Source organism: Cyanistes caeruleus, chromosome 6, assembly GCF_971803275.1.
Source record: "Cyanistes caeruleus chromosome 6, bCyaCae1.hap1.1, whole genome shotgun sequence".
NCBI classification, from domain to species: domain Eukaryota; kingdom Metazoa; phylum Chordata; class Aves; order Passeriformes; family Paridae; genus Cyanistes; species Cyanistes caeruleus.
Genome location: NC_141706.1, coordinates 65,419,979 through 65,446,369, shown reverse-complemented (window position 1 = coordinate 65,446,369; position 26,391 = coordinate 65,419,979). Strand labels below are relative to the sequence as shown.

The window sequence follows — 26,391 nt, the reverse complement described above, 5'->3', positions numbered from 1 at the left end:
TGATGATGGGCGTGGTCTATGACGCATGCTCGTGGCGGGGAATGGGTGGGGCGTGGCCGGGGCTGGGTGTGAACGCTACCGCGCGTCGCGTGAACGAAGGGGGCGTGGCCAGACAGGGCTGGGCGGTGCCGGTGACACAGCGGCCGTAGTGGGGCGTGGCCGAGCGCGCGCCCCTCCGGTGCGGCGGGGTGGGCGTGGCCGCCGTGACGCAGTTCCGGTTCCGGTGCCCGTCGCGGTGGCGGTGGAGCTGTGGCCGCCGCGTCGCTCCGGGCCTGCGCCGGCTCCCCCCGCACAGGTACCGCGACCCGGCCCCGCCGCCAGCACGGGCCCTGCGCCGCCGCGGGGAGCGCGGGAGGGCGGGGGGGCTGCGGCCGGGGAGCCGCCGGGCCGCGCCTCAGACATCCCGGAGGTGCCGCCCCGCCTGCGGGGGGCGGGCGGTGCTGGTCCCTGCAGAGCACCGGGGGTTGCTCGTGGCGGGGCCTGGTGGCTCTGTAGCGGCGGCGGTGGCGCTGTCTTGGCTGGGTTAAATATTTCTTCGGCTTTTTTTTGTGTGTTGTGTGGTCGTAGTTTATTAATGAGCGCATCAATGAGCGTGGATTGCATATAAGTGACTTTAACTTAAAGATTCCTCTCTAAAAAAGGGCTCGGGAAAGCCAGTTTTTCAGAGTTGATGACAAGTTGGTTTATCAAATTTTAACGTATTTAAGGCAGCTGGTTTACAGGGGAGGGCCAACACTGATCTGCCCGCCTGACAGGTTTTGTTTCTGACGGAACACTTGTTTCCAGGTGAATTCCGTGAAAATCGGTGCTGATGTGATGGTACTCAGCCTTAATGTCGGTGGTGTGTAAGAACAAAAGTAGCTGCTTTGTCTTTTTGAAACCAAAATGACACGCCCTGAAACTGCCCTTCCCAGGACCTGTGGAGATCAGGGAAAAAAATTGTGATCAATATCAGGCCGGTCCTGGAAGGCATTTTTAGTATTCTTGAAGCTTGAGTTCGTTCAAGTGCATTTTAACAGTGCCAGTTGAAGAAAGATGCCAGGTGTGAATCCTGAAAAGTGATTTTCCTGTGGAAGAACGCCTGCCAAGGAGCAGAAAGGTGTCTGGGTTTGTGTGTCAGGTGGGGTTACAGCTGGAATGTGACACATGGGTTTGGTGTTTTTTTAGGGGGTGGCACACCAAAACCCTGCAGTGAAGCTGTTTGATAGTCACTCCTTGGAATCATAGTCTTTATTTCATCCAAAACAATTAAAATAGCTAAGCTGGTAATGCCTGAGAGGAGAACAGGGGCTGCCCAGAAAAGCTGTGGCTGCCCCATCCCTGGAAGTGTGCAAGGTCAGGTTGGATGGGCCTTGGAGCAACCTGGGATTCTGGAAGGTTTCCCTGCCCATGGCAGGGAGTGGAATGAGATGAACTTTAAGATCCCTTCCACCCCAAACCTTTCTGGGATTCCATGAGGTGAAGCTCTGTAGCTCTCAAGATAATTTGGATCTTAAGATCAATTTTAATCATTCCAAGCTGCTGGACTAATAGATCTTTTTCAGGATTCCCAGGACTGGGTGGTGTGGACAGGGGGATCTTTGGCAGGGGGGAGTCTCTGTTGTGCCCTGACTTTGTGTCACAGCTGGCACACAAACAAGGCACCTCCTTTTGCTCCGTGCCTGCCGGGTGTGGGGCCATCTGGCTGCGTTTGGGGACCAGATGAAGGGATCAGCTCTGGGCTTGGTGGGGAGGCAGCTGTGAAACTGAATGGCCTGATGAGGGTGAAGAGCTGGCACAGATCGCAGATCCTTATGGCTTTGTGTTTTACAGGTCTTGGAAACTGCCAGGACCTCTGTTTTTAAAGAATTACTTTCTTTTGGTAGTCAACAGTTTATAGCAAGTGCCACAATTTGGTTGTTGGTGTTAATGACATCTGTCCTGAAAATCTGAAAACTGACTTTTGGCATTTCTTCACTTAGACAGGAAAAGGGGCAGAAATATCCCCAAACCTCTCATAGCCACTGATGATGTAGCTGCTGGTTTAGTTTGTCAATTAGCTTTATTCTCCCAATGGATAAACACCCAGGACACACCAAATTATTTTATGGTATGTGAGCACTGGGGAGGCTTTAAAGGTGGGAGAAGAGTCAGAGGAGGGGCCACCAAGATGATCAGAGGGCTGGAGCAGCTCTCCTAAGAGGAAAGGCTGAGAGTGTTGGGATGGTTCATCTTGGAGAAGAGAAGGCTTTGGGGTGATTTAATTGTGGCCTTCCAGTAGCTGAAGAGAGTCTGAAAGAAAGGTAGAGAGGGGCTGTTCAAAAGAGAAAGGGGGAATGGCTTCCATCTGCCAGAGGGCAGGGTTGGATGGGATACTGGGAAGGAATTCTTCCCTGTGAGGAAACCTGGCACAGGTTGCCCAGAGAAGCTGTGGCTGCTCCATCCCTGGAAGGGGATGGGCCTTGGAGCAACCTGGGATAGTGGAAAAAGATGTCCCTGCCCATGGCAGGGAGTGGTATAAGATGAGCTTTAAAGTCCCTTCCAACCCAAACCATTCTGGAATTCTATAAAGGCCGGCTCTGAAGTGTTGATATTTAATGCCTGAAGCTGCAGAAATTTGCATATTTTAGAAAACATTTAGAAGCTGTCAAAGACTTGGTGTCTCTTCCATTTTCTCCGTGTGCTATGTTAGGTAGTTACACTTATGTGGGCAGAAATCCTGTCGTGGATGAGGTTATGCTGGCAGGAATTAGTCATGTTAGAGTGACAAAGGAACCTCTCTGCCGAGGCAGCCGTGCCACCCAGTGGAAATGCAGCACACCCTGTTGCATATCCAGAAAACCTTTTTCTGTGTTTGAAAGATGATCTTGGAGACAGGAACTAAATCTGGCACATCAAGTGTTGGAAAAATGTCATACAACTCAAAAAAAAAAAAAAAAATAGGAAGGCAGTTGATGCTTAGTTTTGGGTAAGGAAGAAAAAGTGCTTTGGACAGCTCTTCCTAAAGAGGGTCTGTAAGGACTGATGGTGGATAAAAGCCAGGAAAGGCAAAAGCATGGGAAAAATTGCTACAACATCCATAGTTTCAGTGAGATGGATGCAATCCAAGAGGGTTTAGAGCTGAAAAAACCAGCGTGGAGCTGGTTTGTTGTGGAAGCTGTTTAGTAGGACGGATTTAGCACGGCACACGTAGCACCACGCTTCCAGAAACAGGCGTTTCACAGACCTCTCTGAGAGTCACCAGTTGGTTGTGAACGCTGTTGGAAGAACTCTCCTGCCAGATCCGTGTTGGAATTGTGCTTCCCAGCCTTCCTCTCTTCCCAGTGCAGCGTGAGCCCAGCAGCCTCGATCATCTCACCTACCTGCTTGTAATTTTGGGAGCAGCTCATGGATATTCAGGAGGCCTTGACCGGTGGCCTGAAGGTTTTGCAGGGTATAATTTCTGGGCAGGTGCAGTGAAGTCCTTCCTGCCTCTCATGGCTCTTCAGGATAAAGGGTGAGAGCGATTCAGCTCCTGGCAATCTTTTTTTTTCTTTTTTTTTTCTTTTTTTTTCTTTTTTTTTTTTTCAGGCATTGATCATCTCTCTCCATCCCTCGTTACAGTTTCGTGTTTCTGGCTGTTTATGTGCTCCGAGGTGGCTGAGAGGTGGTGCCCTGACCAGCTGAGCTGGAGGTGGCAGGCTCTGGGCTTCTGGAAAGCCAGAGATGTTTCCAGGGGCGTTGGCCTTCAGAAAACAAAGGGATCTTATCTCATGGCACGCTGGATGCAAGCAGGACTTCACTTTGAATGCTGCCAGCTCTGTTTTTCTGCTCCCTGCCAAATGACTTTAACTCCTGAACCCTCCTTCCATTTACTCTTTTTGCATCCCAGCTGCAGGGAAGATAATTTGGAGTAGAGTTTACATGTGGCAGAATGAATGTCTGTTACATTAATGGGTTTCTCTCTGCTGATAACAGTGCTTGTGCACCAGGAAAGCTTCAAGAGATAATTGGTTAATTCAGGAGTCCATTTGTTAATTCTGATGACTCTAAAAATCCCATCAAGATCCCATTCAGTGTGGGGTTTTTTTTTCTAAAATCTTGAGCCCATGTGTGACCAGGAGAGACTTCAAAATTTAGTTACTTGGAGGTCTTCTGTCTGACACTGTCTCTGAGTCTGATTGGTGAGCATTTGAATGCCTTGGGCAATAATTGTAATAATATAATTGATATTCCTGTAAGGTTTTGACTGGAATTCTTTAACTAGTGTTGAACAACCTGAATGGAATATAGATTCCAGATTTAAGTACAGATGAGTTCATATGTTGTCTGAATGTTAAGGGTAATTTCAGTTTCTTTTTTATGAAATGAAGGTGGCAGTACCCAGATTAAATGTCTGTTTAAAAAACATCCCTGAAATAGGCCATCCTGTCTGCAAGAGGATCCTTGACATGCTTGGCATGGGCTCAGTTATCCCAAATGTTGCCAACAAATGTTGCTCTTGTCTGCTTGCCAAAGTAAAAAAGCCACTAAATCTCATTATAAGCTATGCTTAACTACCTTTTTTTTTCTTTTTCCCTCCCATAAATCATGCAGCAGAATTGTTCCATTCATTTTCATGGCACAGAAATATTTGGGAATGATCTGCTAACAAATATTGGGGGTGTTAGTTGATATTTGGGAAGCAGGCCTGTTTCAACCTTGTTCACCCACTGCTTGACTTGAATTTGCTCTTCTCTGACACTCTTGTGACAGATCACAGGATTTTCATCTGAGTTCTCCTTTAGTTTCATTTCTTCTCTTCCTTCTCTCCCTCGCAGCAAATGTTCCAACTTCTTCTGTGGACTTTTTTCAATCTGTTATAGATCTGGTGTTCAGTTGGTCTTACCCCATCTCTCCATCTGCCTGAAATCAGGATTCTCTTGACCTGTTTTTGTGGTGTTTTTTTTAATAACTTGATGATGATGATGATTATCTGTGCACTTATGTATTACATAAGGTTTTTTTTGTGCTTGTCTGTATATTAATGATTGTTTTCCCTTATTTTTGGGGTTATATTAAATAGCTTCTCTGTCCATAGAAGTAAATTGAACTACAGTACCACCAAAAAGCACCTGCCAGCTTATTATTGAATGTGGTTAATTGCAAAAATTAATGAATTCTTAGCAGAAGAGGTATTTCTTGAAGATAAATTGAGTTTCTGGTAGAAACTCAGACAGTTGAGCTGTTAATAACAGGAGCAGAAACCACTTCCCTGATGTAGTTCATTTGGTTTCTCAATTTTAAACAAATAGTCCTTGATCTGAACATGTTCCTCATCTGAGACAGAGTCCTTACTTGAAAGAACTACTGCTGTTATAAATGAATGCTGGATTTTTAACAAACCTTTGTATTCATGCAATTAGGCACTGAATTCCATCAACTTTGTAGATACATATTTCTTGAAAGGTTTATTTAAATTGCTATGTATTTCTTGAAAGGTTTATTTAAATTACAAGGTATTTCTTGAAAGGGTTATTTAAATTACAAGGTATTTCTTGAAAGGGTTATTTAAATTATTAGGTGTAACTTGAAAAGTTCACTGTGTTTCCACAGAGGTCTGGGTTGTTCCATGTGGTCATAAATAACTTGGGAAATGAGATGAGCAGTGTCTTGTTGATACAAAGTCATTCAGGAAAGTAAGGATTAGGTAATAAATTTGCAGAAATGATTCAATGGCAATAAATCTGCTGTGATTCAGAGTAGATAAATGTAGAGTGGTGCATATAATTTCACATATAAAATGCTGGGCTGACCCTTGACACTGAGGAGTGAAATATTGCCACAGAAGTGTCAGTTCCATAGGGATCTAAAAGCAGCTGAAAAATTAAGAAGTATTAGGAAGGAAATAGAAGACAAACCAGAGCATAATTATGATACTGTATAAATCAATGGTTATCCCACATCTTCAGTTCTGTGATTCTTTCTTGTCATTCATCCCAAAAGATCCCAGAGAGTTGGAAAAGCCTTTAATTGAGGTGAGGAGAATACTCAAAGGTATGGACTAGCTGCTGCAGGAGGGTCAGGGGAGTAAACTGGAGCTCAGCCTGGAGAAGGGACAGCTGAAAGAAAATGGTACAAAATTTTAGGATAATGATCAGCATGGGCAGGGTGGATAAGAATAGACTTGCTGATTTCCTCAGCTGGTAGAATGGAGGAGCAACAAGTGAAACTAGTAAAATCCAGGTTTAGAACAAAAAAAGGAGGTGGCTTTTGTGCAACAAATAGTAGCCTGGGGAGTTCCTTCCCAGTGGGTGTTAAAGGAACAACTCTGAGGTAGGCAAATGAGACATCCCCTCATCTAAGTGAGGAAACTGGATGTGTTTGGGAAAAAGGAATTGTTTGAGGGTTATTGCTCCATGGAAATTACCTAAAGCTTAGGAAGTGTCTGAGCTTGGAATCATTGAAGTGTTGGGGTGAGTGTCATTCCTGGTCTTGTTGTTCTCTACTGGTCATCATTCAGATAAAATGGATGCTGGGATAAATGGTCCCTTGTTCTGATCCAGAGCTGTCCTGAGATTAGGAGATCGTGTAGATAATAAATTTACAGTACAGTTTCAGAGATGAATGTATAAATAATGTAAATATATATTAACCTAAAGGAGCTTATAAACCTATTTGATCTATTTCCATACAAACCTCCATCCCTGAGACCATTCTCTGTCTTGGAAGTCAGATCTTCACCATCAACAAGGGGAATACAAGGATTACGTTTTGTGGGAACCAACTTTGCAGTAGTATTTGTACTTTTGACTTCTATTTTACATTTTTCCTCCTCTTAATGTTCCTTTCTGGCTCCTACACTCTCCCCTAAAACTTTCTGACTGCTTTTGGGTTATTTTTTTAAAAGTTCTCACCTCTGGTTATTTGTTACTCTATGGCTCATTGGTCCCTATTTTTTGGTGCCTATTTTTTTGGAAGTGTGGAGAGGTTAGAAATTGGATGCATATTAGTGACACCTCTGTAATCACTTGCTGGAGTTGGTGAATGTAAATAAAAGCATCCTTTGCCCTTGGTGTTATTATTTATTCTGAAATAATTGGAGGGTAAACAGTCAGCAAGCTATAGTTCTTTTATTTTTGGCCGTAAGATCCATGTGGGGATTCCAGCTCTGGGGTCCCCAACATCAGAAGGATGTGGAACTACTGGGACAAATCCAGAGGAGGCCATGGAGGTGGCTGTGAGGACTGGAGCCCCTCTGCTCTGGAGCCAGGCTGGGAGAGCTGGAAAAGAGAAGGCTCCAGGGAGAGCTCAGAGCCCCTTCCAGGCCTGCAGGGGCTCCAGGAGAGCTGGAGAGGCACTGGGGACAAGGGATGGAGGGACAGGACACAGGGAATGGCTCCCAGTGCCAGAGGGCAGGGATGGATGGGATATTGGGAAGGAATTTTGAGGGTGGTGATGCCCCTGGATCCCTGAAAGTGTTCCAGGCCAGGCTGGACAGGATTGGAGCAACCTGGGATAGTGGAAGGTGTCCTGCCCACATCAGGGAGTTGTAAGTGAGTGACCTTAATGTCCCTTCCAAACCATTCCATGATTCTCTGATTTAATCATGTTTTGGTTTAGAGGCACTGACTTCACCCACAAGGATCCTGCTATACCTTTTCCGAATCCCAGTTTAGAAAACAGCTGGAATCCTTCCCAGGCATCCCTGTCTGGGCAGGCTCCATATGCTCCATATGAATGCTTGAAATATTTTTTCCTATTGCAATGTGACCCATTTACATCCTGTGTGGCACCTGTCTGAGAGGAGGCAGGTGGAGGCTCAGGACTTCCCTTTTCATGGAAACTTCATCCAGAGAAAGGTGTTTGGGTTGCTCTGTGAGCACAGGGAGGCAGCTGGGACAGCAATAAATCCCGGGCTAAAACACAAAAGAGTAAATTAATTCCCATTATCTCACTGAACAGGAATCCCTAAAGGAACAGCTGGCACAGGTGTCCCAGCAGCCAGGGGCAGTGATCACCCTGATCCATGCTCCAGGATGGGCCAGAGGCAATGTGCAACCAAGGCACCAAGAGGTGCTGCTGGTTCAGCACCTGCTGTGCTCCAAATGAGACAAATGTAGATGTCTCATGAAGTCTTGCTTAAAAATACCTTTATAATTTTCAACAAATTTCACTTTATCTTACCTTACTTTTCAGCACAATGTCTGGAACTGATGATTTTTCGGTAAGTAACAGTTTTTCTTTCCTGAAGATCAGCCAATTGTGTTGATTATTCCAAAAGCTGACATAGTTTTTTTGAAGGAGAAGGGGAGCTGACAGCAGTGAGATTTCTTCTGTGTCACAGTCGTGGTGTTTTCCTTTTGGGTAGATGTAGCAATCCCTGGACTAAACATCAGAAGCTGCAGGGTGCCTCGTGGGTTCTCTCCTGTGATTTTAACAAAGGAGCTGTGTTTTCATGGCATCAGGATAGTCGTAATGGAAATCTAGGAAAATGTTTTCAGCTTTGTGCTGCAGTTGCTTGTTGTTCCGTGTGGTGGGTCACCTTTTATCTCTGGCTTTTTAACTGCGGCCTGTCAGAACGCCTGTGCTGCCTTAGTGATAGGAGCTGCACAGGAGCGAGTGTAAATCATCTGTGCCGCCACCGAGAGCTCTGCTGTGCTGGGGGGATGTCTGCAGCCGGGAATTCCGCCGGGCACCTTCCCTTCTCACCGGCTCTTTGTCTTTCAGTTGGCAGATGCTTTACCAGACCAATCGCCTGCTAAAACCTCCAAAGTGAGCAGCACCAAGCCTGGCCAGCAGCCCGGGCAGCCTCCGCAGGGCTGGCCGGCTTCCAACCCTTGGAATAACCCCAGCGCCCCCCCTATGACTCCAACCGGACTGCCACCAAACACATCGGCTTCCAGCGTGCCCTTCGGACCTCCTCCCACGGGAATGTATCCTTCAATGCCCCCGGGACCGCCTGCTCCATTTCCTCCTCCTCCTACTGGACCCTCCTGCCCTCCTCCTGGTGGTCCATATCCACCCCCAACTGTGCCAGGTCCTGTCCCGCCAGGGCAGTATCCTCCACCAAATATGCCCTTTCCAGAGCTTCCACGACCTTACGGAGGTCCAACAGAGCCAGCTGCACCTCCTGCTCCTGTTGGGCCATGGGGATCCATGCCCTCTGGAGCATGGGGACCAACAATGGGAGGGCAGTATCCTGCTCCCAGCATGCCATATCCACCCCCCGGGCCATATTCCGCTCCTACCCAGACTCCAGGGGCTGCGCCGACAGTACCGTGGGGTACGGTCCCGCCTGGAACGTGGGGACCGTCACCGCCCGGCCCATTCCCTCCACCCACAGGATCATATCCAGCTCCAGGACTATATCCTACGCCCCCTAATCCTTTTCAAGTGCCATCTGGTCCTGCTGGTGCTCCATCAATGCCTGGTGGTCCCCATGTGAGTATTTGATTTTTCTAGGTCTCAAATTACTCTATCTCACTTTTAAGCGGGGAAATTCAGTAGTGTAAAACCTATTAGTGCAGGTAAGGAGTTTCAGCACACCTGTTTTATTCCTCGAGTCAGTGGGATAATAGCACCTTGTTAAATATTAAATATACTAGAATGGCTAAATTATGTTTAATTGGAGCATGTCTCACATTATAGTGGTCTTACACTGCTTGGAAAGACTCTAAAAGCCAACAAAGCGAGGAGAGTGTTGTAATAATTCTGAAAGAGAAAATATTCTGATCTTTTTAATCTAGATAGATTACTGATAGAGCAATAAGGAGAGAATAACAAAATAAAAGGATGATTAATCCTTATTAAATTAAGGTGATTAACTAACAATATTTAACTGTGAATGAAATGCTGTGTGAAAAGCCTGTACTGACCATGACTTATTATCTCTTGCAGCCTTACCGCTGAACACATTCTGGGCAACAGAATACTGTAGTTTTCCACCTTCATCCACTACTTACAGAGATTTTTACAGTTTTTGTTTCAGTAATGTATGGGGCTATGAAGAATATTGCCTCTTGTATGTGCATTTGAGGTATGAAGGAGCAGTTTACATCAATTTACCTTGCTCATATGCTGGCATAATTATTTGGTTTAATCAAGTGAAATACAAAGAGAAGAAATCAACTAACACACCAGTGGTTCTTATGTTGGCAAGTATTTCTTGGAAAAACAGGAGTTGCCATGTAAGGATTATAAAGAATCAGGCCCATGGAATTCAAAGTTAATTCTTAAATTTCCATTAATGCTTTAAGTCACGTTGCCAGACTCCTGCTGGTCATTGAACGGATGGATAGTCATATTTTGTCTATTTTCAGGTTATTCTAAAAAGTCAATAGAGAAAGTGTTTCAACATTTTAGTCAAGAAACCTAATTTTTGAACATGCTACGGTAATTCAAACTAACAAGACAGAGCATGTGAACTCGAAGGTTTTCTCAGCATTTTGTACATACTCAAACCAATTGCTCGGTCTGGGACTACGGAGGAGAAGAGCCACGTTTGGAAGCCTTGGTGTGACTTGTCAGCACACTGTTGGTGTTCACAAACAGGCATTCCTGTGCAAGTGAAATAATCTGGATGTGCAGTTAACTTTGAATCAGCAAAATGTGAGTTTTATGCATGCAAATGAGGACATCCTGTTGCCAGTTCTCATTCTGTGGTGGTTGGAAGTTTGGCTTGGTCTGTGTAAAGAGAAACTGATCCCCACGTAGGTACTTCCCTATTTCTGACCTGGGTTCTAGTCATTTCAAATTTGACTTGGCTGCTGGGTTGTGTAAACCTGGCAGACTTTTTCAGAGTCCCTGGAAACTGAACTTGAGCTTAAAACCCACCCTGAGCATTCCCTTCCCAGCAGTTTTTGGCACAGTTGTGTCACGACAGAGATCCTCATTGCCGCGGTTGGGCGCGAGGGGGGTCTCGTTTTGCTGTCCCTGGGAGCAGCCCCCTGTTCCCAGCTGGGTGTCTGCATACCTCACGGAGTAGGTGGAATTTGGGAGAAATTGAATGTCAGGAAGCCTGTGCACTGCTGTGCAGCTGCCTCCCCCAAGGAACGCTGCCCTAAGCTTTTGTGTTCTTGCCATATCTGTGCCAAGCGCATCCGAGGGGTTTGCCGAGACACAGCCACGTCTCTTGGTGGTACTTCATGGCCTACACTTGGACCACGGACAGTTTGTTTCTTCCCCAGCTGGGGATCTCCTAACTTAGCCTCTGTGGGTAGAATTAGGAACAGATTTTGCTTCACATGGTAGCTCATTAGGGAGTCTTTGTATCATGGAACTGTGAACACGAGTTAATTCTCTTCCAGTACCTTCATGGCTTCCTGCATGTGTGTGATGGACGCTCTAAAAGCACATGGGGTGACCTGGTGGTGATGCTCCTTGGTGGCCAATAGCCTTTATGGCAAAGTCCTACAGTATTTTTTGCAGGAGAAAGCAGCCAGCTGAGTTGTGGCTGCTTCAATCCAACGTCATGAAAGCTGATAGCAAAGGAATGTCTATTTTTTTTCTTTAAGGAAGACAATACTGGAGCTGAACAAAAATACTTTAACATTTCAACTTAAACCCCAGCAACTTAACCCTTGGAATAAGAACCAAAAGTGCAAGTCTTCATTAACCTTAAAAAAAACCCCCAGTTACCCCCCCAAGCAGACTTGGCAAGACTAATTAAAAATTAACATAAGCAACATTGACTGCATTTGCTCAAGTGCTTTTTTGATACCTGCAGCCTTAGACTGTAAATCATTGTAGTGAAAAAACATTTATTCCAAATGAATGGATCATGCAGTAGCAGCACTCCAGTTGGAATTGCACTGGCCATATGTCTCTGCAGGGAATGGGAAGAGGTAGGAAAGGATAAAGCAAAAGTAGCAAGTAATGATTTTTGGAAAGGGGTTTTGTAAAAGTAACTAGACTTCTAGGTTCTTCCTGAAATAGGCAGGATTTATTACTGGAACATTTAGGCTAAAATTCAATATATATGGGATGTTTTTCAATGTATATTTGTATTTCTTGAGGTCATGAAAACTGTTTCATAACCCCTTTGTTTTTGTGAGCAGAGTTCTTTGCATAGCAGTGAAAAGGGTATTCCTGTTAATCTATTGTGTAAAAACTCAAGGTGTCACTATATACCGTGTAGTAACTTTATCACATGTTATGTCAAGTGTGAGCAACTTCTGGCCTGAAGCTTTTGCAATGGAATTTGTACATTTCTATGCATCATTTTGAGTTCAATTGCTGAGGAGTTCGTTTTGACTTGTGCTTTGAGGTTGACATACTGCATTTGTTTACAATACGAAATATAAGCAATCACATCTTTAAAGTATAGATTATCACCTGCTGCTGTATTTTCTTTAGATGAAACAAATATTGCTGTATGATAGTGAGAAGCTATAAATACAGGATTTGATATTTTTTTGAAAATGCTGTCACTTTTGTATAAGATTAGACATTAAACGTATTTTCAAGACTGTTGTGTTCACTGTTTTTCAATTCCTGCTTTTGACATGCCTGTGTAGACTTTTGCCTTGAATGAATAGTAAAAATAGGACATCCTTGATTTGCAAAGCCTGAATATAAAATCAGAATTACTTGACTTCTGTGAGTGTTTTTCCTCTTCCTTTTGTGATATTTGCAGCCTGTACATAAGGGATATTAAATGTGGATGCGACCATGGCTCTGGTGTAGCATGTCAGCCCCAGCTATTGCCTGTTCACAAATTCCATTGTAATTAGGAGAGAAAAGATATGGTCTTGCTTGTTCCAGAGGAGGAATGGGACTGTTTTTTACCTGTGAAGAGTTGTGTGTGTGTTTTCTCTGCCTCTGAACAATTCCTGTGCTAGATTGACACACGTGGATGTGGTAAGTGACCCCCAAACCACTGATCTTACACACTTACCAGGAGTTTGATGGGATAAAGTGAATAACAGAAACTCCAGGGCTTGGCATCAGTGTGAACTTACTACCTCTGGGCATCACTTGTGGCTGCATTTCCATATATTGGCTTGCAGATCTATTCACACTGAGCTGGCCAATGCTGCTGCCTTGGTTCACACCTTCACTCTTCAGGGAAGGTAAAAATGGCAGCAGTGAACAGGAAAGATTAGAAACAAAATTATTTATCCACTTTAGGGCTTGAGAAAAGCTTTCTTGGCCATGGTTCAAAAATAATCCTTACATCTGTTGATAGAACTGTGCAGGGTGTGGGCAGTGCTTTATCCTGACTGTCCAGCAGTGGGATTGTCCCTTCCTCTGGATTTCTCAAATGAATTCTGTCTGCAGCTCCTGTGCATCAATAAAGACATGGCCATGCAGATCCAATTATGTTAATTGCTGCCCTGCAGACCCAGAAAACTTCAGGTGAATATTTTTAGGGACCACCTCCAACAAGGAGCAGCTGAGGGAGCTGGGAAGGGGCTGAGGCTGGAGCAAAGGAGGCTCAGGGGGCCCTTGTGGCTCTGCACAAGTCCCTGGCAGGAGGGGACAGCCGGGGGAGGGTCAGGTTCTGCTCCCAGGGAACAGGGACAGGAGGAGAGGGAATTACTTTAAACTGCACCAGGGATATTTGGACTGGATGTTAAAGAAAATTTCCTCCTGGGAAGAATGGTCCAGCCCTGGCACAGCTGCTCAGGGCAGCGGTGGAGTCCCCATCCCTGGAGGGATTTAAAAGCCATGTGCATGTGGCACTTGGGGACAGGGGTCAGTGGTGGCCTTGGCAGTGCTGGCGGAATGGTTGGACTTGATCTTCGAGGGCTTCTCCAACCTAAAGGGTTCAGTGGTTCTCAGTGGTATTTACCTATTTCATTGTTAGCAGTAGAAAAGAAGCTGTTCCAGGATTCTTGCAGAGTGGTCAGTGCATGGTTCATCCACAGGTGGATGTGTCAGTTCTGCTCCCCTCCTGTGAGGACAGGTGCCCAAACTCCTGCAGGCGAGTCCGGATCCATTGCTGTGCCCAGACATCAAGGGATTCACTGCCCTGCCAGTCCCAGCTGTCCCCAGGGAGAGATGATGATCACAGAGTGGTTTGGGTTGGAAGGAGCCTTAAAAACCATCTCCTTCCACCCCCTGCCATGGGCAGGGAGCCCTTCCACCTTGATGGGAAGGGTGTCCTGAGCCTCAGTGCAGTGAGAGCCCTTGAGCATCTGGGGACAGATGAAATGTTCCATGCATGTTTTTATTAATATTGGCTGTCCTCAAGCTCAGAATTCCAGTTGTTAGAGGGCAATTCCACATGCACCAAACAGCCATTATTCACCAGGCACCGGTATCTGAGTGCTGGGAAATGAAAAACCTCAAGTCTCAGCTTTCACACAAAGCTTCCAATCAACGCATCCACGCAGCAGGAATAACTCCCAGTGTCTCACACCGGGGTGTTCTTACCCCAGAGACAGCTGCAGGAGGATCCCAAGTGCACTTGGATCCAGCTGTGCCCGTGGGTGGGTGTTGTAGGTGTTTGTGCCATGCAGGGAGTGAGCTCTGCACCCACAGCCACCCATCCCTGGGGGCCTGTGCTGCTGCTGGGCAGCCCCTGGGACCCAGGAGTGTGGTCTGGAGAGGGGTGGTGGCTCCACTGGTGGGATACTCCCCATTTCACCTCCTGTTGGCCCAGCTTTTCCTTTTCCAAGGTTGGTGTAGTGGGATGAGCTCCTTTTCCTCTGCTCTCACAGGTCAGTGGAATGAGTTACCTGAAAATGCCAGCTGATACCAGTGGGGGAGGATATTTTGGTCACCCTTGCCTGCAGAACCTCTCAGGGTTGTTGGGAGCAGATTGCCCATGGAAGCTGCAGCTGCCACATCTCTGGAATTGTCCACAGTCAGCTTGGACAGGGCTTGGAGCACCCTGGGATAGTGACAAGTGTCCCTGCCCCTGGCAGGGGGTGGAACTGGATCACCTTTAAGGTCTCTTCCAACCCAAACCATTCTGGGATTCTGTGATACTTTTGTCTCGGAGGTTGGCTGGTCGGTCAGGTTGTTCTGTTTGATGACAGTGGGACTTTGTATCCCCTGCACAGCAGATCCTGAGCTGCGATGGAGTTACAGGTTACACCCAGGTGAGTGACAAGGGGTGGTCAGTGTAGCAGCAGGAACAGTTCTGCTCTGTTATCACTTTCCAAAGTGAACCCTCCCTGATAAATGACACAGGGAGATAAAATCGCAGTGCTGTGTTCCTGTCCCCAACTTTCTCATGACAAGACAGGGAAGGGCCGTGTTGAGCAGCCCTTGGCACACCTCGGGTTTCATTTCAGGTCCTCCTCCTGCTGTCTGTGCAAGATCTTACCTGCTCCTGCACATTCATGTTCCTGTGATTAGGAGAGGGAATTCTGTAGCAATTAACCCCTAAACTCCTGCATCAGTTCAGTTTCATTCCAAGTGAGGGTGAGGAACAGCGTCCCTTCCCACCAGAATCACACATCACTCTTAGAAAGCAGTGCTGTTTTATGCCTGGTTAAAAGCAAATACAGAATTTGTCCATTCTTGAAATAAATCTGGGAGATGGCAAAAGGCAATAAGATGTCATTTGTGAATTCCTGGGCTCGGTGTGAATGGGGAATGGCATGAAGCTGTGCCAGGGTGGGTTTAGGTTGGATATTAGGAAAAAGTTCTTCCCTGAAAGGGTGGTGGGGCACTGCCCAAACTTCCCAGGGAATGGGCACAGCCCCAAACCTGCCAGAGCTCCAGGAATGTTTGGATGATGCTCCAAGGGATTTCTGGGGTGTCTGTGCAGGGCCAGGAATTGCACTCTGACCCCTGTGGGTCCCTTCCAGGTGAGGACATTCTGTGACACCTCTGGCTCATGAATGCAGTGTTCTTCTGGGAGAGACCCATGGTGAGAACCCCACAAGTGTGTGCTGACAAGGGCATTTGGACAGGATACTCCACTTTTCTGAGCTGTTAAAGTATAATGAAAAGCAACCCTGTGCTGTGGTGCCTTTTCAAAGGAACATGCTTAATTTGCATGATGTGAAAACTTTACATCACAGTTCTTTGTGTGACAGAAATGGTTCAGAGTGGTGCTTCCAATTTGCCTTCAGTTACAGGCAACACCCTTCAGCAAAGAGAAGGTGACAGAATATCACAGCTTAAATTCACTTAAAGTGGGGAAAATTACTGCTTTATTACCCTGGTGCTGCTCTCACTGCGTGCCAGGCTCTGTAAAGCCTCAAGTTGAGGAGACAGAGTTGTTTATCTTGAAAGTTTTTTAATTGAAAAGTCTCAAAGTCTCATCAGTTTCCACACCAGGCTTTCATTTCTGCATTTCTGCCTGGATTCTGTTCTGTTTTCCCCTCAGAAAGCAGCACCCCATAAACCTGGAATACTGGGGTGATCACATTCTGTCTCCATCCTTGGGGTGCTCCTCTCCTGAGGCTCTGTCCTGCCTTTCAGGGTAAGGAGCTGCTAAAAGGAGGGTGGAAGTGAAGTGAAACCAAGCAAAAACTGCTCTGAGGGGGTAAAAAAAAAATAAATTTATAAGATGTTGGAAAAACGAGCTTGTGAGTGTTGTGTAAAAGCCAGGCACAATGTCCTTTACACAATTTTGCAAAATCCCTCTGGGTTTTGCTCTCGGTGCTGGGGTCTGCCCCTCCACATCCTGCTCATCACCAGAGGCTTCTGCTGCTGCTCCACCTGCCCTGCAAAGCTTCTGGGAGAGGTGGCTGTGCCTGGTATTGATTATTTTTAACACTGAACTTGCTAAAAAATTGTCAAAAATGCCATTTTAGTGAATATGGTGCTGCTGGGAGAGGTTGTTATAACCTGCACAGACATTGTCCTACCCTAGCTCTGGCTGCTGCAGGAGGAACACAAACACACAGGGTTTAAATCTGAGCCCTGCTTAGTGTAAGGCTTTGTAGCAGAATGAATTTCTGTGCTCTGCAGAAAATCTAGTGCAGGAAAGAAGGAAAGAGACTCCTCCAAAGCTCCCCTTTCCCTCTCCTCTGCTTTCCTGAGATATGGCAAAAGCCACCCATGGAGGTTGGATTTGATGATCCTAAAGGTGTTTCCCAACCTCAAATAAACAAATAATAATAAAGCTGTTTTAAACTCTTCAGAGTGGTTGGTTTCTGCTGGGTGAGGCTGAGCTCTCCTTATGGAGCACCTGTCCCAGAGACAAGGGGGATTCTCCCTGCCATGAACTGATGAAATCCCTCAGCACAGCACTATTCCTCACAGCTTTTCAGGCTGGAGTAGTTTCTGGAGGGATTGGCTGGGCGAGGAAAGCACTTGGATTTTGATGGCAATGAGCCATGGGGGTCTTTGACCCCATCTGCACCAGCATTTGGTGTCACTGGAGGCATTTCTCCTGCAGTTATTAAAGAATACTTGTATGAAGGAAGTTCCATAAGGGCCCCTGGGCACCAGGCTGCAGAGGAGGATGGAATTTCTATGAAGTTCAAAGCCAGGGGGAGTTTGAGGACTTTTGTAAATCTCTGTTGACACAAATTGCTACAAGACTCATTTAACGCTTGAAAAGCAACTTATGCTGGGATCTGAATGTCAGGCTCAAAGTGCTTCTCTTTTTCTGGTCTTTAATAATAAAAAAGCTTCAAGCCTCAGCAGGGGTTTGCTCATCTCCAGCCTCAGCTTGAGAAGCTGGGTGAAGCTTTTTGGGGTGGACTTGCAGCTCTCCTGGTGCTGCCAGAGCAGGAGGGGAATGGCTGAGCTGCAGTTTTGTGTTTTCCAGGAGGAGGAGGAAGCTCCAAAGGCAGGAGTTTTGCTTTGGTGCTTCATGAAAAAAAAATAAAAGAGGACAAAGAGAGCAAGTCCAGACTCGCTGGTACAGGAGGGTTCATGTGAGCAGCAGGGGTGGTGCTCCTTATCCTCTGATTTTCCTTTCTTTGCCATCAAACTGGAGCTGCTGAAGTTCTCAACCTTCCTCTCAGGGAGGTTTTCCCCTGTGCTGGGGCAAAGTGATTGGGGAGGGTGAGATGGGGATGCAGCCAAGGAAGAAGAAGGAGGAGGAGGAGGAGGAGGAGGAGGAGGAGGAGGAGGAGGGTCACAGAGGAGATTCCCATTGCCTGATTTTGCCCTTTTTTATTGCCAAGGAGAGCCAGAGGTGACTCAGGCACTGGAATGTGGGGCTGGAACTGCAGTGACACCCCAGGGAAGGGCAGTGAGGGCCTCCACAAAGGCTCCTCAAAGCCTCACCCCCAGCTCTGCGAAAGGAGGTGATGTTGCAGCTCCCCAGGCTGGGAGGTTGCACGGGGAGGAGGCAGAGATGGAGGCTGAATTTAGAGCTCTGGGACGGTGCCAAGCACGGCCCCCGTGGCAGATCTGCAGCCCAAACATTGCACACTGTGGGTGCTGCCAGTCCCACACACGTCAGGCCACAGAAATCACAAGGCAGGGAAACATGTGGATGTGGGCTGTTCTGCTCCGGGAAGGGAAGCAGATCTCTCATGCCATGGAGTTTCTTGCCCTCTAGATTGGTTTCCTCCACGTTAATTTGTCACCAGGAAGAGAGGAGCAGCTTCCTGTTGATTGTTTTCCATTAAGCAGTTTGAAATTGCTGCTTTGAAGTGATTTAACTTTTAGAGATCAATGTTCTGTTGCAGTGGGGTGTTTTTCCACAGCCCTGCACCAGCTGCAGGGAAGAGCATCAACCTCCCCCAGCCAAACCCAGCCACTCTTGGATATCCCCTGGCTCTTGCCACTGGAGAAATGCTGAGAATTCTAAATGGGGAAAGTAGCTCGTGCTAAGAGTGTTTGGCTGCAGTGAAGGGCAAGGTGAGAGCACATCCCCAAGGAATGGGGTGGTCTCATGGCTGATCCACCTCCCTGGGTTCTCCATCTCCCACCCCCTGGGTTTGCAATTTGGGGCTTTAAATAAGGAGGTAAGGAGAGTTTTGTTTTACATTGAGGATTCTCTAAAGCAAACAAAATACTTGGGAGTACTTAGAAAAATTCAGAACCACAGAATATATTGATTTTTGAGGCATGACTAATTCTTCACCCACTTTGGAAGAGCCGGGTCTGCACGGCTGGGCATCACAACGCTGTGGGTGAGGAGATCTGTGTCTTGCATGTCCCTCAAAGCTGGGGTGTGCCAGCCCTGCTCTGCTCACTCCTGGCAATAAACCAACCTTTCACTTCCCTGGATCCCAGGAGGCAAAATTGTGAAGCTCAGTGGCCACACCTTGGCATCTGTGAGTCACCATGGGGTGACTCAGGCGAGGAGCATCGCTGGCTCTGTGTGCAAAGGGCTCCAGCACCCACCCCATGGCTGCTGGATCATGGAATCACAGAATGGTTTGGGCTGGAAAGGACCTTAAAGCCCATTTCATTCCATTCCTGCCATGGCCAGGGACACCTTCCAGCACATCTTGTTGCTCCAAGCCCCATCCAACCTCATTCATCATCCTTGCTGCAGCTTGGTTTATTTAAATGAAGGAATTAATTAGATCTGGTTTTGATTTCTGTATTCACTGATTTCTGATTTCATTTTGGTCAAATATTTGGTCAAATATTTTTATTTATCATGTGTCTGTTGCATAACTGAAAGGACAACCCTTAGGCCATTGGAACAGGAAAAAAAAAAACCCCAGGCAAACCTTTTTGGTTAGAGTTTGAAGCTTTTTAGTAAAATCCTGAAAACAGCAATTTTTCCATGAAAACCTCTCTTCCCAAAGGCTTCTTGAGGGAATCTTAGGGAGGAAGGGAAAATCCTGTGCACGAAGGAATTCATCCAGCCTGGTCTGTGTGGAAGCTGCAGCTCCTCATGCCATGGATCAGGGATCCTTCAGCTTTGAGTTTGAATCCTCTCCAGGTCCCTTTGCCCTAAAACACCTCCAAAGATATTTCAGTGTCTGTTTACTGTGGGTTGGGTGCTGTGAGAGGCAAGTGAAGCAGCACTCCCTAATTAGGTGTATTTCTTATGCACTAATATTCTTAATATATATTACTTAATAGGTATTAAGTATAATATACATATTTCCCTGAAATATTTAATTTCCAGCCACTCCCAAGGGCAAGCCTGGCATTTTTACACCCTCAGGTTTGGTTTGAATCCCTGTGACAAATATTAAATGAAGCTGAAAGGTGTAAAAATCCAGGCTGGAGCCCTGATGGGAGGCTGCCCTCTTTTAAACCAAATATTTTAAATAAGCAGAGTTAAACCAGAGGATTTTATACTAAAATTAATCAGAGCCAAAGTCAAGAGATTTTTGCCCTTTTTTGGGGGGGATATTGGGTGCAGTATCAGCTGAGCCCTTTAGCTGAGCTGCTGCCTAAAAGAAGCAATTTCTATATCTGTAATGACACCAATTATAGGGTGAGCCCCTTAATAACCTTTGGTCAGCCCCGAATTGTTCAGGGAGGTGGATTAGATGGTCATTGTGCTGTCTTCCAGCTGAAATCTTCTGTTCTGTTTGATTCTAATCCAGCCCAGTTTATCCCATTCCATTCTAATTCCCCTCCCTTCCTTTCTTTTCCTTCCCTTTCCCTTCTCCCAGCGGCACGCCGGGATTTCAGCACAAAACCACCTTGTTCTTTTCCACTGCTTTAAACTGTGGAGCCCATGGAGCAAACCAGAGATGATTCACCCTCAACCTCAAATGAAATCGGGCTTGTTGAAATTCCAGCTGCCTCCATCAGCCTCCCAGAGCCCATCCTCTGCCGGCCTCACTGCGCCGGGCTGAAAGCAAAACTCTTTTTTTGGATTTTTTGGGGCTTTTTTTTCCTATTTTATTTATTTTTTTTTTTTTTTTCCCTTGGGGAGAAAACGTTCAGAACTTAAATCCAATTGGTGTTTTACCCAGCTTCGCTAAAGCCGGAGGGATGGAGACACACGGGCAAACATCTGGCAAGGAGAACATCTGGCAGCGGCTCCAGGTGGGCAGGGCGGAGGAACGGGAACCTCCGTGCGAGGCGCAAACGGCGAGAAAAACCAATTATTCTCTGTTAACATCCCCTGTGGGTGATGTCAGAGGCGCTGAAGGGAAGCACAGCGCAGTTCTGGGCTGGCACGGGCGGCTCCGGCCCCGGGACCCTCCCGGTACCGCCCCATCCCCGCCCCGGGCGGGTCCCGCCTGTCCCGGAGCCCGGAGCCGCCGCACGCAGGTGAGCGGATGCGGCTCCCGCGGGGATCCCGGGGGGATCGGGGGGATCAGGCACAAATATCCGTGAAAAGGAAAGGTTTGGGGTGCGCTCGGCCCCTGGGAGTGCGAGGTGGGGCGCGCCAGAGCTCCCGCGGGCGCTGCGGTTTGGGGCGCACGGAAAGCCCAGGCTGGGTTTAGGGGGAATGGAGCAGCAGCCCAGGCTGGGTTTAGGGGGGATGGAGCAGCAGCCCAGGCTGGGTTTAGGGGGGATGGAGGGATGGAGCAGCAGCCCAGGCTGGGTTTAGGGGGGATGGAGCAGCAGCCCAGGCTGGGTTTAGGGGGGATGGAGCAGCAGCCCAGGCTGGGTTTAGGGGGGATGGAGGGATGGAGCAGCAGCCCAGGCTGGGTTTAGGGGGGATGGAGGGATGGAGCAGCAGCCCAGGCTGGGTTTAGGGGGGATGGAGGGATGGAGCAGCAGCCCAGGCTGGGTTTAGGGGGGATGGAGCAGCAGCCCAGGCTGGGTTTAGGGGGGATGGAGGGATGGAGCAGCAGCCCAGGCTGGGTTTAGGGGGGATGGAGGGATGGAGCAGCAGCCCAGGCTGGGTTTAGGGGGGATGGAGCAGCAGCCCAGGCTGGGTTTAGGGGGGATGGAGGGATGGAGCAGCTCCAGGGCTGTTTGCAGCTCCTGGGGTGCTGGGTAAACCCTGCCCGTGCCCCAAAAATCCTTGCGGGGTGGGGGTGAGGGTGGGCGCACGGGAGGCTGGAACGCCCCGGGGAGCAGCTGCAGGAATAGCACCCAAAGGGAGAGAATTGCTGTTTCTTTCCCAAATAGAAACTTTTTTCCACTTGGTGTGAGCGCTGGGAATGTTTGGGGTCAGATCTGGGATGTTCCCTGAGGCTGATCCTCTGCCGGGGCAGGGAGAGCTCAAGCGAGCTCGGGCTCAGCTGCCCCAATGCTGCTGGAAATCAGAGCCCAAGTGCTCCTCTGGCCAAGGGAGGTGGATTAAATGATCATTGTGGGTGTCTTCCAACTAAAATCCTCTCTTCTGTTTTATTCCAATCTAGTCCAGTCTATTCCACTCCATTCTAATTCCCTTCCCTACCTTTACCTTCCCTTTCCCTTCTCAGCTGAGGGAGCTGGGAAGGGGCTGGAGAATTGCTGAGGGAGCTGGGAAGGGGCTGGAGAATTGCTGAGGGAGCTGGGAAGGGGCTGAGCCTGGAGCAAAGGAGGCTCAGGGGGCCCTTGTGGCTCTGCACAAGTCCCTGGCAGGAGGGGACAGCCGGGGGAGGCTCTGCTCACAGGGAACAGGGACAGGACAAGGGGAAATGGCCTCAGGTTGCACTGGAGGAACAACTGGAGGAAGTTTAATTGGATATTAGGGAAAGTTTCTTTATGGAAAAGGCTGTCCTGCCCTGGCACAGCTGCTCAGGGCAGTGGTGGAGTCCCCATCCCTGGAGGGATTTAAAAGCTCTGTGGATGTGGCACTTGGGGACGCAGTGCTGGGGGATTGGTTGGACTCAGCGGTCTCAGAGAGCTTTTCCAGCCTCACTGGTGCTGTGATTCCCTTTAATCCATCACTGGGGCACTGCTGAAGAAGGTGGGGTAAAACCCCTTCCCATGGCAGCAGCAAATAACCCAGAGGGGCATTTCCAGAGAGCTCCAGCCCTGCAGAGGAGGAGAAGGCGACGCCGGGCTCCGAGCCTGGTGCACCCTTTGGTGGCAGAGGATTTTAGGGGATTTTGGTAACAGACTCCAAACTCCCAGACCGGTGTGGGAGACACGAGGCTCTGGCCACCCTGTCCCCCCGGGTTGTTCCTCAGGGAACAGAACTGCAGCTCCCTGAGCTGTTCCAGGGGAACGGGGGGATCACACAGCACTTCCCACTGGAGCAGCACAAACCACGGAGCAAAGCTGACCTGGCTGGATCCAGGCTGTGTGTGCACCCCTGGCCTCACCTGCCAAACTAATGGCAAACCCAAGGGCTTTAAAAAGAGCCCAAAAGGCAAATAAAAGCTTTGGGAGACGTGAGCTGCTCAAACACTCCGGGATTCTGCTGGGAAAGCTGCCTTGAAAACTTTAAAAACCACTCCCATGGGCTCAGGAGAATGAGTGTTTTGCAGGGAGAGGAGAGATTTGCTAGTTGTGAAACTTGGGGGTTTGTTATTCCTGAGGCAGGGCAGCCACACCTGCAAGCTTTGTGCATCCGAATGTTTCTTTCAAGGAGAATTTTCCTTCTGTTTTAAATCTGGAATTTTCCTTTCCCCGTTTCTGGCTCTCCCTTTTTCCTTCTCTTATGAATGCTCCTTTGATGGGAGGAGCCCAGCTCCTGTTCACAGGCAGGTGTGTGTTCGGCCAGGCCGTGGTGTGCACTCTTAAAACTTGCAAAACAGCTTTTATCTGCTGTCCTTCCTGGAATGGGACAGCTGTGGATGGATGGAGGAGAAAAGGGAGCTGTACCCGTGGCTGCCACCCTCCTCTCCCCGTTCCAGGCCATCCTCTGTGGCACTGGATGGCTCCTGCTTGATGCTGTGCCTGCACCCCCCGGGAATTCCATTGGGGTTGTGTTTTTTTTTATGGAATTACTTTCCAGGCTGGCGCCTCGGGGCTGGGGAAGTGAATGAGGCCGGGAGTGTTGTAAGCTCAGTGGTGGATTCCATCTGGAGGCTGTTGGGGCTGGGTTCTTCACTGGGTTCTGCTCCCAGCAGTGACTCCTGTTTATCCCACAGGTGCTGGACCAGGATCTGTTCTGTGGCACCGGAGCTGTCAGCTCTGCTGGGCAGGTGAGTGATGGGAACTCAGCAATTCCCATCAATTGCCACTCCAAACTGTAACTCCTCTCAAAAATTCTCTGTTTTTTTGGATGGGGCAGGTTAAAAATTACTGAAACTTCCTTTTTTTTTTTTTTTTTTTTGTCCTTAGGAAAAATGTCAGACGGTTTCTCTGTAAGTATGGATTTCTTTAAAAAACGCAGACCTTTGGCTGGGATGGGAGGGAACACGTCCTTGCTAACCTGGGTCAATCCCCAAACCCTCTCCAGTTACCCCAGCAGTTACTGGTTTTCTGGAAAAACCCTGGGGAGCAGCTGGGAGTTGAGTTCTTGCCCTGGACCACGCTGCAGGCTGCCAAAGATGGACTTTGGAGAGCTCAGTGTGATCCCAGGAGGAATCTCCCACACCTGACCCTTGTCCTCTCCTCTGTCCCCAGTTATCTGATGCCTTGGCCAACAGCAACAACCCGGCCCCCTGTGCCCCCCCAGCCCAGGGCTGGCCCTCCTGGGGGAACCAACCAGCAGCTCCTGGAGCATTCCCAGGATATCCTGGAGCACCAGGGGCTTATCCTGGAGCACCTGGAGCCTACCCTGGAGCACCTGGAGCCTACCCTGGAGCACCTGGAGCTTATCCTGGAGCACCTGGAGCTTATCCTGGAGCACCTGGAGCTTATCCTGGAGGACCAGCAGGACCAGGAGCCTACCCTGGAGCACCTGGAGCTTATCCAGGAGCACCTGGAGCATTCCCTGGAGCGCCAGCAGCGACGGGGCCATCTCCTGCCCCAGGACAACCATCCAGTGGCCCTGGGTTTGGGCCTTCTGCTCCTCAGGGAGGACCAACAGCTCCACAGGGAGGATCAGCTCCTCCCCAGGGAGGACCAACTCCTCCCATGGTAATGGCTCCATCATTCTCAGGGTTTCTGTGTCTCCAGTGGCTGAATTTGCTTGGCCACAGCAGAGGCCTGGGGCTGGCTGTCCCCAGGGGTGGCACTGGGCTTTTGACATGATTTTTTTGGCTGACACCAAATCCCTGTTGTCCCTCAGAAAGTCCCCTTTGAGATGCCCCTGCAGACAGGACTCGTCCCTCGGCTGCTCATCACCATCACTGGGACTGTGAACCCCAACCCAAACAGGTACTGGGGGTGTCCAGCTCCCATGGGGCACTGCTGGGTGGAGCAGGGGGGCTGGAATTTGTTTTCCATTCCTGAATAACCTGCCTGGTGTAACATTAAATATTACACTAAATAAGTGTGTAAATGACCTGTTGTTGCCCAGCAGGGTCTGTGGGGGTTTCTTTCTGCTATTTTTGGGAAGCCCTATAAGAGAGTCCAGGGATTTTGTGGCAAAAGCAGCAATTCCATTCTTGTTTTTGCAGGTTTTCACTGGATTTCAAGCGAGGGAACGACGTTGCCTTCCACTTCAACCCCCGCTTCAATGAAGACCACAAGAAAGTCATTGTCTGCAATTCCATGTTCCAAAATAACTGGGGGAAGGAGGAGAGGACAGCTCCCAGGTTTCCATTTGAAGCTGGAAAACCCTTCAAGGTACCAGGAAAACCCATCCCAGCTCAGTCTCGGTGCACCAGAAGCACTGGGAGGGTTTGGGCAACAAGAGCTGTGTAAGGACAATGATGCTTCCACACAGGAATCGGTTCCCAGGGTTGTTTCTGGGGCAGACATCCCTGGCTGTCCCTACAGCACCATCCCAGATTTTCTGGCCCTCTCCTGCAGCTCCAGCTGCCCAGGGCATAACTTCTCCCCCCTTCTGGTGTCCTCATGGATTATGAAACCCTCCTTATTTACACTGTTGTTCTGCACAGTGGTTGAACAGGTTTCTGTAATGTGTTTTCCCTGCTGGCAGCTCCTCACGAGGTGTTTTTTCCTGCAAAGGAGGTTCACAATGTGGAGTCTTGCTTTGAGGGACTGGCATAGGGATGAGGTGGCAGAAACTGGGCTAAAGCACGGAGGAGGGAGAGCACAGGAGAGTTTTGGGAAGGCAAAGGTCACTGGTGTTGCAGCTGAGCTGCTGCACCAGCTCCTCCACGCGTCCCAGGGCTGGATTCAGCTGGCAGCAGCCTCCAGCCAGTACCAGCCCATGCTAGTGTGTGGCTTCAAACTTCTTCTGGAACAAATCCAGTTGGGTTTTGGGGCTGATTTGGGGTTTTTGTTTCAGCTCCAGATCCTTTGTGAGACAGATCACTTCAAGGTGGCCGTGAACGACGCTCACCTGCTGCAGTACAACTTCCGTGAGAAGAGGCTGAACGAGGTCACCAAGCTCTGCATCGGGGGGGACATCGCCCTCACCAGCGTCGTGCCCACCATGATATAACGGGGGAACTCTGGGCAAACTCTGTACTCTTTTATGGTGTAACACAAGTTCCTTCTCACCAGATCACTGAGAGGTAATAAAACATTTAACCTGGAAAATATGGTTTTAGTAATAGCTCAAAAGACACGACAGCCTCCGGGCAGGCTGAGATCTGATTTGGAATGAGCTGAATTCTGTACAGACAGCAATAAGGAGTTTGATTTCTGTGGAGAGGAACTTGAGAAAGCAGCCTGTGGCACTCTGTCCCTGGTCCTGTGAACAGGGGCAGCAATCCTCCAGGGAGCACAGGGAAAACCTGACAGCCTCTGAACCTGAGCAGGATGAGG

General features: G+C 48.5%; 2 protein-coding genes across 3 annotated transcripts; both read left to right on the top strand.

The window, feature by feature from the left end:
• Positions 1 to 206: 206 nt before the first annotated feature.
• On the top strand, positions 207 to 12,406 carry MAPK1IP1L (mitogen-activated protein kinase 1 interacting protein 1 like). Its single transcript, XM_086892073.1, has 4 exons — positions 207 to 295; positions 8,137 to 8,164; positions 8,668 to 9,381; positions 9,838 to 12,406. The coding sequence occupies exons 2-4, from the start codon at positions 8,141 to 8,143 to the stop codon at positions 9,847 to 9,849; spliced, it is 750 nt and encodes a 249-aa protein (XP_086748199.1). The 5' UTR covers positions 207 to 295; positions 8,137 to 8,140; the 3' UTR covers positions 9,850 to 12,406.
• An 8,440-nt stretch (positions 12,407 to 20,846) lies between these two features.
• Positions 20,847 to 26,163, top strand: LGALS3 (galectin 3). Of its 2 annotated transcripts, none has more exons than XM_023927285.2 (7): positions 20,847 to 20,991; positions 23,697 to 23,750; positions 23,890 to 23,912; positions 24,175 to 24,630; positions 24,782 to 24,870; positions 25,113 to 25,281; positions 25,910 to 26,163. In XM_023927285.2, the coding sequence occupies exons 3-7, from the start codon at positions 23,895 to 23,897 to the stop codon at positions 26,063 to 26,065; spliced, it is 888 nt and encodes a 295-aa protein (XP_023783053.2). In that variant the 5' UTR covers positions 20,847 to 20,991; positions 23,697 to 23,750; positions 23,890 to 23,894; the 3' UTR covers positions 26,066 to 26,163. The 2 variants fall into 2 exon arrangements, with proteins under 2 accessions (XP_023783053.2, XP_086751644.1); XM_086895518.1 differs by lacking the exon at positions 20,847 to 20,991 and adding an exon at positions 21,077 to 21,099.
• The last annotated feature ends 228 nt before the right edge of the window (positions 26,164 to 26,391 follow it).

Coding starts and splice junctions, on each gene's coding strand:
- MAPK1IP1L (XM_086892073.1), top strand. CDS start 8,141: ATGTCTGGAACTGATGATTTTTCG. Junction 8,165..8,667: donor CTGGAACTGATGATTTTTCG/GTAAGTAACAGT, acceptor TTTGTCTTTCAG/TTGGCAGATGCTTTACCAGA.
- LGALS3 (XM_023927285.2), top strand. Junction 24,631..24,781: donor GAGGACCAACTCCTCCCATG/GTAATGGCTCCA, acceptor GTTGTCCCTCAG/AAAGTCCCCTTTGAGATGCC. Junction 25,282..25,909: donor AAGCTGGAAAACCCTTCAAG/GTACCAGGAAAA, acceptor TTTTTGTTTCAG/CTCCAGATCCTTTGTGAGAC.